Source organism: Ochotona curzoniae, unplaced genomic scaffold, assembly GCF_017591425.1.
Source record: "Ochotona curzoniae isolate NIBS_2020 unplaced genomic scaffold, NIBS_Ocur_1.0 scaffold_4701, whole genome shotgun sequence".
Taxonomy (NCBI): domain Eukaryota; kingdom Metazoa; phylum Chordata; class Mammalia; order Lagomorpha; family Ochotonidae; genus Ochotona; species Ochotona curzoniae.
Genome location: NW_024467122.1, coordinates 43,654,706 through 43,667,453, shown reverse-complemented (window position 1 = coordinate 43,667,453; position 12,748 = coordinate 43,654,706). Strand labels below are relative to the sequence as shown.

General features: G+C 41.0%; 1 protein-coding gene across 2 annotated transcripts in view; it reads right to left on the bottom strand.

Moving 5' to 3' along the window:
- FMN1 (formin 1) overlaps positions 1-12,748 on the bottom strand; it is a 360,709-nt gene that overhangs the window by 331,579 nt on the left and 16,382 nt on the right. Inside the window, exon 2 of one of the 2 annotated variants that reach the window (XM_040969589.1) lies at positions 11,352-11,360. The exons of the other annotated variant lie outside the window; for it this stretch is intronic. Within the exon in view, the coding sequence (XP_040825523.1) occupies positions 11,352-11,360 (9 nt within the window). The remainder of the gene's footprint in view (positions 1-11,351; positions 11,361-12,748) is intronic. 2 annotated transcript variants of the gene reach the window in all.

Below are 12,748 nucleotides of genomic sequence, written 5' to 3'. Positions count from 1 at the left end.
ATTTATTTACTTCTCTTCCAGTAAAACAAAAGAAAAAAAAGAAAAAGAAAAAAAGAAAATAAATCTCAGATCATAACAGATCATAAGCTGTCAACACATTTACTTACTATGCTTCTATGAATTCCAGCCCACTTTCAGGCAGGATCTTACAGGGCAGGGAATTATACCACTATGTATTCGGAAAGATTTCTCATAAACTGTGAATACAGCATGCAGTGCCAAGTGCTTATCTCAGGAAATACCATTCAGCAACTCCATGAATGATCCCTCTATGAGTTCCATAATTACATCATTGGAGTTCACCTCTTCAAACCCACCAGCCTGGGCAGCCATGAGGACAAGCCAGCAGGACCTAGTGGAGGACTGAGAGGTCCAGGGCACTGGATGAGAGCATGCAAGACACAGAGTCAACACTTAGGAGGTAAACGCCTGTGGGAGTGACCCAGCCTCAAGTTACAGAAACACCTCTCCTGTGCCATTAAGTGCTATTTACATAGATGTGAGAAAAGCACTTTGAGATCCCAGGGAAAGATATCGATCAGAAAGAGCATGTATCATTATTTTCCCACGCCTGCCCTGACCCTCACTACAAGAAAGGAAGAACGCAGACAAAGACGCCCCAGTCCCAGGAAGGCCCTCAAAAATCCAGTGGCTTTCTCCACACTCAGGGCAATCTCTGAGAACAGTTGGGCAAAGGACTTAAAGTGATTTTTTTCCCCATGGCTGGATCAGAAGAAAGTCACAGACCTGTCTTTTCATTCGTTCTTTATCCCCTCAACTCCCTCAACTTCCTCAACTTGTCCCTTCTTCCCCTTTTAACTCTCCTAATTCTGATAGTACAAAATTCAAGCAGTAGAAGGTTTTACATAAAACAGCCCTTTGGCTTCTCTGTAACTTCTTCCTGTTCTCTTCAAGACTCTGAGGTTCTGCTTTTCTATTTTTCCTTTGCCCTGAATCCCTTGGGGCCTAATCCCTTTGAAAGTGAAAGAACCTGCAACACTTCTGGCCTTTGGCTAAGACCAAGTGAAAGTGAAAGGACCTGATCTGGCTCCCAGCCCTCCGCAGACAGGCTGCAGAAGCTCCCTGCATCCAAGCAGATACTATATTTCCTCCTGATGAATCCCAGACTATGTTAAGTTAGAAAAGAAGCCTCAGACCCAAACTGGCATGACTTTATGAAGCAGAGTTCAGAAAGCCACATATAAATGCCCTGTCATGGAGCTGGATAATACATGCAAATTTTATACACAATATAGCTCCAACATACCTGGGAGCAGACGCAAACTGCTCAATGAAGAGCAGCAAAACCTGTGGCTGCCCAGTCCGTCATTCTTCAGAGTGTGGTTTTAACCTACAAAGAACTTTGAGGGCTCTGGTGATCAGTTCCCTACATGTACCTTATGTTCCTTTGCTAATTCCACATAGTATGGCCACCCATACTCCTTCACCATTAGCTCCAGTTACTCCCACCTGCTGTGCCTCACCTGGATGAGCATCCTCAAGGTGTCTGTCTCTTACAAGAATCCAAACTGCAGAAGGAGCTCATGGGGGCAGCTAGTCTGTGAGTGCACACCCCCCTCTACTGGACAAAGTACAAAGAAACAAACACACGCCTCAGGACCACAGCATTCCTGAAGTGGAAGGAACATCATCATCATGGCCCTCACTTGGCAAAAGAGACCACTGAGGTCCAGGGAAGGACCAGGACTCCCGGAACCACAAGGAAACTGGCAGCAAACCCCACCAGCCTCTGATTTCCATATCAAGCACCATCTCTGAGGGAATTAGTCATCCCTCAGAGTTCAACCTACAAGAGAGAGAGGGGATTGTGAATTAAGTCTGTGGAAGTCTTTACATTGAGAGCTTAGGTTAGGCCGTGGTGGAAGCAGCAGTGTTTGTGAGAACATTGGGATGGATCCAAGGGACCTGGTGTTACGGCATGGATGTCCCTGTATGGCCCCAAGAATGACTCGGGAAACAGTAGGGCAAAGAGATGCTGAGCTAACAATGCCTTCTCACCCCAGAACACAACTTAAATGAAAAAGAAAGTGCATGTTACATACACAGAATTTCAAAACAAAATCTCTGGCTACATTACCATTACACTTTGTACCTGGCTGCAGTTATGTAGGGTTTTGCATCTGCTCTTTGCATCATGGGAAACAGCAAAGATTGGGATAACTTCATAGCCAACTCTTAGATTACTGGCCACAAGGTCAAATGGAAGAACACTGAAAGGGGAGGAAACAAGAAAACTACACTGCTAAAAGCATTGCCAAACTGATATTCAGCTAGCTCATATTATCAGAAAAGATTTAAAAATAAAACAGAGAGAACTACATTTGAGTCACAATATTTTGCAGCTTAATTAAAGGCATTTTCATTTATTTGAAGTGTTTTGTTTCATGAGTTTGTCCTTTCAAATAAAAAGAATAAGAAAGCATGGAAATGAAGTGTAGGCTTCACATCTAACTGATCTGAGAGCCGCAGGAAGATCTCAGAGTAAGACCCAGCACAGCACAGGACAGCTTAGCTATGCAGCAAAGTGGTTGGTTGTAAAGCCTGACTTGCCGGCATCAGGTGGGAAAGATGCATTTCACACTCCACACAAGAATGCACTTTCTTTCTGAAACATATGAAAAGCAGTTCCCTGGGGAATAAGAAGGTCTCTCTCTCTCTCTCTCTCTCTCTCTCTCTCTCTCAGGAGGGAAGTGCAGGTGGAGAAACCAGGAGTCCAGCTGGCCAGGCCCAGGGCAAGAAGCCATGTTCTCCACTGAAATACCACTGCAATCAGGTCACTTCCTCCAGGTGACCCAACACTGCTAAAATGCAACACTTAAAATTGATGGAATCATCACCATGCAACCTATTGTTTGCTTTATATTTTGGTTTACCCCTCTGGAATGACACTGATAGTCAGCAAAACAGGAACTAGCTTTGATTTGGTCTGTCTTGTCCACTATGATGTCTAACATATGAAATGTAGTGATGAATACAAAACAGGATTTCAACAAATATTTCCAGAATGAATGAATGATTTTTTTTAATGCTTTGTAGATATAAACACCAATAAGTCACAATGACAGCTGCGTTCGGTGTGTAAGGTCAGAGATAATCACAGCCAACATCACAATGTGGCACAAAGGGAAAAAGGGGTGATTAAATATCAAAGTTTTCTCTCTGCAATTTACATGGCAAATTAACCCCTCTGAGACATAGTTCCATCCTTATGCAACTGGGGATGACATCAGCTACTTCAGAGACAGAACTATTAGGAAGTACACAGAAACACATGGCCATGAAGAGATTTCAAACGTAAATACACATCGTTATGCACCCAGAGACAAGGACAGAAATACAGGAATGAAGATCTATGAAAACCCCCAAATCATAACCTGATAGTATGTTTCAGGATGAAAATGTCTAAGCAAATGCTTTTCTTGAGGAACAACATCCCAGCTATTTCCTCCTACAAACAGAAGTAATGGTCCCCTTAACGGCTCCACAGAATTTAGCTCTGAAATACATGATCAGTCAAGACAAATTTGTGTGCGTTAATACAACCCTATAAGCCCACATTTTCTCTCTTTTATCTCTAGTATTGTATCTGCTATATTGTATATATGTATTTTATCTGCTATATTGAATATAAGGCTCTTAAATCCTTTTGTGAACAATGTAGACAATGTTTCTTAAATATATATATAATTTATACATATGTATATAAAATCATCCTCACAGGGAATTTTTTTTTAGTCTAATGATAATATGCATGAAAGTTCTAAGTAAGCAATAAGGTGTGTTTTCACAGATGTCTCTGTCATTGGTAACTCACACTCACAGCTATTATTTTTTTATGGTGGGCTTGTCTTCCTTCATCCCTGCCACACAGGGACCTAATTTCTGCCCCTGCTCTGCAGCTGAGCATCTGTCCCACAATGCCTCTTCTATTGAAGATGCTGGGCTAGGCCTTTCAGAAGCGTTCTAGAGTTTGTTCTGACTATCTTGAATGAGAAGGGTAACTATGCATTTTTAAAAAGACAAGAGAAACTTGCATGATTCCGAAACAATGTACTGCCCTAAGAGAACACCACAGATGATAATTAAATCCTGGATAAGTGAGCCCAAAGGACAGTGTTTAATGATTAGCTGCAAAGAGATATCCTTGCATCAGCATTTCTTCTCAGGAAATGATTCTTATTTTTGTTCAGATTCTATTCAAGATACTATTCTATTTCTCCTATATTATCTAGCAAGCCCCAGCCCCTACTTGCTAGAAACAGACAGCAAAATCAAGGATCTTGCAAAGACTGCAAGATGGATCCAGGCAGATCTGAGACTGGTACAAAGTAGCTGAATCCAACATGGCATCTAGCCAATTCCCAGCTTCATGCACTAATACAGTAAGAGTCACTTCCCCTTTCATTCTTGCCATGACAGTTTACAATTGCCATGACAACCCATGGAAGTGAAAAGGAAAGAAAGGAGGTAGAACTTTAATCTCTGGAAGTCATTGTTCCTTTCCCATAAATATTAATACTTTGCCAAGACACTAGTATACATTTCCTGTACCCCTTAAATATAGAACCCCCAAAACTCAGGCTGCCTTGAATGTAAAGTAACCTGATCTTTACTGCTTTCTTTAATCAAAATCTCTTGCATTCACTTTTCCAGCTTGAGACTGATTTCTAATAGAAGCTTAGAACCCAGGAAAAACTCTAATGACTCACCCATGGTTACCAGCCACTCAATATCACTCTCAAAAGTAGACAACGTGGGGCTAGTACAGTGGCACAACAGGCTAATCCTCCACCCTGTGGTGCCAGCATCCCATATGAGCAGTAGTTCACGTCCCAGAATCTCCACTTCTGATCCAGCTCCCTGATTGTGGCCCTGGAAGGTAGAGAGGGTGGCCCTAGTCCTTGGGACCCTAAATCTATGGAAGAGACCCAAAGAAGTTCCTGGCTTCCATCTTCGAGTAAGTTCAGCTATGGTCACTGTGGACATGTGGGTAATGAAAGAGAGGATGGAAGACCTCTCCTTCTATCTGACCCTTCTTTTCTGTCTCTCCTTTCCTCTTTCTAAAATATGCCTTTCAAATGAAAATAAATCTTTAAAAATGAAAATACCATATTTCTCTCTCTTTAAAAGGTAGATAACATATTTCAACATGCTACATATGATGTGCCTGTGTTTTTTGACACTGAGGAACTCATGACTTCTCTTACAGGAAACAAAGGGAACCCCCTAGAGGACCCACTTGTGACTGCAGCTTTTTTGGGGATATCTGCCATCTTGCCCTTCAAGTGACCCTGGAGGAGATCCCAAGTTCTATCGTATAAACAAAGTCATTAAGATAACCTGCTAGGCTTGTCTTGCCAGACCCCAAACCTGGAATATCCCTCATCTAAAGCCTGGGATGATAATATTTCTTGAGAAAGTCCATGTGCATTCATTCCACTGGCTACCTTTACCTACAAAATCCTTTGTCTCCTGCCTCATGCGGCTTGAGAGTCATATGTTTCACAGGTGCCTAAACCATGGTTTTATCTTTAAGTCCTTCCAATAGATCATACTCTACATAATCTTAAATGTGCCCTGGTGTCCCTGACAGCCAGGCTGTAATTCCATTCTCTAACACCAGGGAACAAAGGCCTGGTAATGGGGTGAAGACAGGAAGGTCTACAACTACAGTCACTTAGACTTAGGTTTGATTCCAGGTTGCGCCACTTATTAGCTGGGTGAACTAGATAATCTGCTCCATTTTTCTTTCTTTTTGTTTTTCCTCTATAGAATGGAGATAATAATAGCCATGGTTTAGACTGTAGTTTGAACTATATGTAGTATTTACCCATTGTTCCATTCAGTATCTGGTTCATAAGTAGTGTAACTCAATAGATGATTGGTGATTTCTCCCGTGATTTGCTAGCCAGTGCCCATACACCAAACCTGTTTGCAATGGTATAGGCAGGGTCAATCAAAGTAAAAATAAATAAATAAATAAAAGGGATACAGGTAACATGAGAAGAATACACAATAGCCAAAACCAGGAAAAAGGCCTCCTGGAAATGTTCTGTTGGTGAGAGTACCATCATTGATTGCCTTTGGTTGTGGGAATTAGATTTCTACCAGGAATCCTAAAGATGAGAACGTTGAGTAGCCCTGGCCACTGGGCTGTGCAGTTGTTGTTCCTCATTTCCACAAGCTTCCTACCATTTCATTTTTCTTTTCTACAGCCAAGGTACTATGTGCCATGCAGATGTCCCTATATTTCTATCATTTCTACCTCTGCCACCTTCTCTCCAAAACAGACTTTCCCTGCCCCCAATGCCTTTCTCCAATGAGATACTGTTCTCATCTAACCACTCTAGGTAAACACAGAGAGGCTTGAATCAGTCTACTAATTCTATACTTTGGTGGTTTCCTGTATAACCTGACTCTTCCCACAAGTAAGGATACCTTTGCTGTCATCATTAAGCCAGGCGTACAGCTTTGAAGCACAGCTTTGGTTATTCTAACTATCAGTGTCCTTTAAGTACCACAGCTATGAATTAAGGTACTACACACACTCAGAGATCAGTTTACACTACCACATTTCTCCCTATATGAGGGGATGAGAGGTCTAACAACAGGAGAGGCAAAGGAAAAGCTTTTGAGCAATTTCCAGGAGTAGCAGCATCTGAAGGTCAGTTCTGGGCCTTCCATCTCTGATCCTGACAGGCTCCTCTGATTTCAAGTCCCTGGAGACCTTTGTCATGCAGTATTTTTTTTTTTTGAAGATTTACTTATTTTATTGGAAAGGTGGATATACAGAGAGGAGGAGAGACAGAGAAGAAGATCTTTCATCTGATGATTCACTCCCCAAGTGGCCACAATGGCGAGTGCTGTGCCAATCCAAAGCCATGAGCCAGAAACTTCTTTCCAGGTCTCCCATGCGGGTGCAGGGTCCCAAGGCTTTGGGCCGTCTTTGACGGCCACAAAGCAGGGAGCTGGATGGGAAGTGGAGCTGCCGGGATTAGAACCAGTGACCATATGGGATCCCGGTGTGCTCACGGCGAGGACCTTAACTATTATGCTATCACGCCGGGCCCTGTCATGAAATATCTTAACACATTTACTCTGCTGTGCATGATGGACCAGGGCTTCACCCACAGAATGTCGCTATTCTCTGAAACAGGGAACCAATATAAAGTCAGAGATCTAGAGATTCTAGGGTCATGGGAGAAAGAAAGCTTGATCAAATTAATTCAAGCCTATATCTCAAACCCCACCTGGCAGGGAACCTGACCACTCACCTGAATGTTCAGAATATAAGAATAACAAGTAATCACTCATTGGACAGGGTTCAATGTCACACCTAAGGATGCTGACATTTCTGGGAAATGGACTTAAATAACCAGCTGGTGAGGAGCACAATGGCATCTAAAACCTAGGTCTAAATAAGTAAGTCTATAAAAAACAAACAGCTAAGTATTAGTTGTATGCAAAATGGAAGCTTTTGTAAAGTGCAAAATGAAGTAGTTTATTGATTCTGAGGATTCTTCCTTTAAAAAAAATACAGAGCCCAGCACAATAGCCTAGTGGCTAAATCCTCACCTCGCATATGCTAGGATTCCATGTAGCTGCTGGTTCATGTTCCAATTATTTCACTTCCCATCCAACTCCCTGATTGTGGCCTGGAAAAGCAATGGAGGATAGCCCAAAGCCTTGTGATTCTGCACCTATGAGCTCCAGCTGCTGTGGCCTCTTGGAGAGTAAACCAGTGGACAGATCTTTCACTCTGTCTCTATTTCTCTCTGGGTATCTGCCTTTCCAATAAAAACAAATAAATCTTTTAAAAAGGCATTATCAGAATAAAATAATTGTTATCCTACACAACACATTGAACAGTGATTTCTCAGGATCACCAAACACTAATCCAGAATGATACTTGATTTCCTTGATTGTCTCAAAAATATTTTGGGTGGATCATATTTCCAACAAAGGATTTACATTACAGGTGGCTGCTGTATTTCTTGAATTTCTTTTAAACTTGTTCCAAAACCAGTTTTCTTAAGAATGTCCTCAATCAGTCTTGTTTCATGTCTCTGACTTCTCGAAGAATGTCACCTCAGTGCCTGTCCGCCTGCTCACGGTATTGTTCCACCTAATCCTGCATCTTCCACATTTCCTGTATATTGGGAGTTAGCTTTAGATATTAAAATCTCTATATAATATAATCAGCTTTGGGGCCAAGAATACTCCAGTGGTGGGGCTGTGTGCGGTAAAGTCAAGGTTTAGTTGCCAACCAGGAAAACGTTGAGAGAATACATTTTGAAATGATCTGTCTCTAAACAGTTTTAAGATAATCCATACCCATTTTACTAATGCAGACTTAAAATTTTTGCAAATTCCTCTTTTTCCCAAAGGAAAGAAATAACTTCTCCAATTCCTCAATAAACTATACCTCCTCTGAGATCCTGTCCTGGATCTAAAGCAGTTATCTTATATCCTCAATCCAATCATAATAATTCCTGCCTAAGTTAACATTTATCCCATGAAATACCTGCAATCTTATAAGGAAGAGGACTTGATTTTTGAACAACCACAGCTGATAGCTGCAGGTTCTGTGGTCTTGAAGTCCCCTTCTAACTCATCAGCATCTGAAATAGCCTTGAGCGCACATCCATTACAGTTGGTCTGCTGCACAAGCACACACGAGTCCCCAAAGGAGAAGGGTGGCACCCTGACTGCACCTGAGAGCTGAGAGGCAGCAAAACAAGCTCTTTACTTAGGGGATGAAATTGCACGTAGTAGCTCCAAATGATCAGGATGAGCCAGCAGGTCAAGTTTCTCTTGAGAATAAATGCTGATCCTTAAAACCTAAGAAGCACAGATGGCATTTTGAAGTCATTAGGACACAGATGGTAGATCAGACTTTTATACAGCGGCTACTATTGGCAAATGACCTCAGTTATAAAAGAATATTTACCTGATTGATCTCGTTGGAGTTTAAAGGGGTTAGTGAATATAAAAGATAAAAGCTCAAAAATAAACAAAAAACTGCACGGTACTGACCCCTCCTTCAAATGATCCCATATAGTTTCACAAACTCACTCCAAGGATATGAGATGATAAAACACATACTTCCAAGGATTAAATGAAATTTCATGTAATTAGCCTAGCACAGCTGGAAATATTGTAATTAATATTATTTCTTCATGTCCTCATCCACCCTGTTTTATTAGTCTTATTATTGATTTTTCTAGAATTTTATAGTTATGAAAGGCAGAAAAACAGAGTCCTGGTAGTCCGTCAACGAATGATGAGTGGATTCTTCTCTTCTCCTCTGGAGGAATGAAGGAATTGGAGAAGATGTGAGGACACATTGGTAAATGTTTGCAGGGAAAACGGCGACTGTGTACACTGGAGCAAAATTTCACCATTGCTTCTTAAAAAAAGGACTTCTTGTTACAATAATCGACTCTGAGCAACCCCAGGGAATTGATCAAAAATTTAATTTTAGAAAAGAATTTTATAGTCAGGAATAAAAATGCTTCAGCAATGCAATTTCATATTTGTTCAGGTAGTACTTTAGTAAACAGTACTATCAGAGGAAAATTACTTTGATAGCAGCACATTTTAATATTCATATACTCATTTTTAATAGCAATTGGCAATAATGTATAATGCTATGGACTAGAAATAATTGTTGTAAAAGTAGCATTCTATTAAAAGCATCTGTTTCTGATTTCACTTGGTCTGGGCATCAAAATCTTATCTATAATGATTAGGTAAGGTGTTTTTTTTAAGATTTATTTACTTTTATTGGAAAGGCAGATATGTATAGAGGAGGAGGGACAGAGAGAGGAAGAGCTTCTGACCAATGGTTCACTCCCCTAGTGACCACAACAGCTGGAGCTAAGCCAATCCAACACCAGGAGCTCTTCTGGATCTGCCACGTGGGTGCAGGAGGTAAAGATGCTTGTGTCTCATGTCAGAGGACTACGTGCAATGTACAGGCCTGGCTCCAGACTCCAGCTTCCTGAAAACACAGGAACTGGCTTCCTGCCACCCAGATCTGGGTGAGAAAACTGGACTAAGATTCTAGTTCCTTTCTAGTTTTATCCTCATTTGTTTTGAGGCATGAACAGGAGTTATCTACATGTCAGCTTACACCTCAATAAAACAACAGAAATCAAAACTTTTAAAAATCAGTGGTGGTGACAGTGAAAATAAAAGTGAAATATAAAAGTGAAAATATAGTGAAAATAAAAGTACTGAAAATGAAGTTATAAAATCAGACCTATCTATCACTAAAAAGCTTATGACACGTTAGGCAGAGGCTTATTTTTATTATCTCTACTATCAAGTCGCTGGGGCCAAGGGATCTCTCACATTGCAATACTTTATAATCACTGTAAGAAATGAAAAATATTAACTTAGACACTCTCATGTAGAGTCTGTAAAACTGCCACCAGCTTTTTAAAAAGAAATAGGATTTCAAATGCCTCCAGGATGTACGTATCCAAGGACAAGATTTCCTGAGGTAGATATTTTATTTTTTAAAGTACATGAACATATTTTATCTCCCTAGGCAAATGATACTTATTTCATTCGTTCAGGATTAAAAATAAATCCTCAGGGTATCAGTAGGCAGCAACACACCTGAAAAAAGCAATGAATAGAAAACAGAAAATTTATTTAGCGCACTTGTGCAATTTTTATCTATGGTTAAAAAAAAAAAAAGTAAAATCCCAGCTGATCTGGTTTAACCTTTTATTTACTTTTTAAGGTTGCACTTTATATGAAAGGCAGAACAACGGAGAAAAAAAACAAAAAGAGATATCTTTTATCTGCGAGTTCACTCCCCAAATGCCTATAACATCTGGGGCTGGGCCAGGCTGAAGACAGGAGCCAGGAATTCCATCCCTGCCTCCTGCACGGGTAACAAGGACTCTTGAGTACATCAACCAACATCTACTGTATACCAGGCACATTAGTCGGACACTGAATCATAAGTAGCCTGGACTCCAACCAAGCAAACTGATACGGAATGTGAGTGTTGCAAGTAGTAGCTTAACAATATATTCTCCTGCTTAGTCTGCTTAATGCATGAGAGCATGAGGACCACATTCAATCATATTCTACACTGAGGTGATGAACAATTAAAACACTTTATAAATAATCTTACACAAATGTTGGTGGATACATCAAAAAGAAATAAAAGCAGTCATCACAGAGTGGCTTTTCAGCTCTCACTTTGAAAAGAACTGATCTATGGAAAGGTTATGGGGCAGGGAACTGGTACATTCACCCATCCACTATTTATTCCTAATATCACCATGAGCACCAGAGCTACAGAGATAAACATTTGATGCCTACCACCTATGGGCTGGTCCTCTAGTGTCAGAGTTTTACAGGGAAAAAAAAATAATCCCAGCAATATTACATATAGGAAGAAGTAGAAAGAATTACATGGAACACGGAACAGCAACTGGCGAACTCCAAACAGAGTTTTAGGAGATGACATTTGTGCTTGGGCTCCATGGAAACAGAATGCTCAGACACAGAAACAAAGGATGGAAGGCAAAGGAGGGGAAGAGAGAGAAGGAAAGAAAACAAAATTACTACAAAAGTAATGTTTCTCAATTTGATGTGACATAGAAGCATTTGTCATGTCTCTTGTTGCTAATGAGAGCAATGTTTCCATATACTCATTCATCTCTTAAAATGAGTCTCACCTTTGCTCATTTTAATTAATTTATAAATATTTCCTCCATATTTTTGACATTAATTCTTTTGGAGACATAAGTGCTACAAATAACCTCTCCTAGAATTTTTTAGAAGTTTCAAATATTGGGCCCAGCACAGTATCCTAGTGGTAAAATTCCTCGCCTTGCATGCACCAGGATCCCATATAGGTGAGGGTTCAAACCCCGTCGGCCCCACTTCATATCCTGCTCCCTGTTTGTGGCCTGGGAAAGTGGTTGAGGATGGCCCAAAGTTTTGGGTTCCTGCACCCATGTGGGAGACCTGGATGAAGCTCCAGGCTCCTGGCCTCAGATTAGCTCAGCAGTGCCCGTTGTGGTCACTTAGGGAATGAATCAATGGATAGAAGATCTTCCTCTCTGTTTCTCCTCTTGTCTGTATATCTGCCTTTCAATAAAAATTAATAAGTCTTAAAAAAGAAGTTTCAAATGTTAACACTGTCATAGTCAAGGAAGTTTAATATTATTTTAGCATAGATGTATTTACCAACACTATTGTTTTCTGGTTTCTGCTTTTAAGAATCCCTTTGCTAATACTGAGTAAGAACCTCTCTCAACAGCAAATAACTGGAGCCATTGGAGGTGGAGGTTTTGTCATGTCAAGTCATGTAATACTGCAATTAGAAATTCTTGGGAAATATTCTAAGAATGGATGTCCACACACCTCTTGGTGGGGAACAGTCAGGGAGAATAAAAAGAGAGTGGCAACACTGAAAGAGGCGACAGGCCTCAGCTGATCACACAGGGATCTCTGAAGCAGGATAGCCCTTGGAGTCACCCGTCCATGTCAACTGGACCAGGCTTTCTGCACCTTCACCTGCAGACCAGGACCAACCTCAAGAAAGGTCCATGCTGCCTGTCCTCTCCAGAAGGAGCTGCTTTGTCCGAGGCCGTGAACCTCTTAGCTGCTGGGAATGTTGCTGGAGGGACTTGACTGTAAACCACCAGCCAGCAACATTCCCAGCAGCTAAGAGGATGAAGGGGTACCCTGAGTGGCA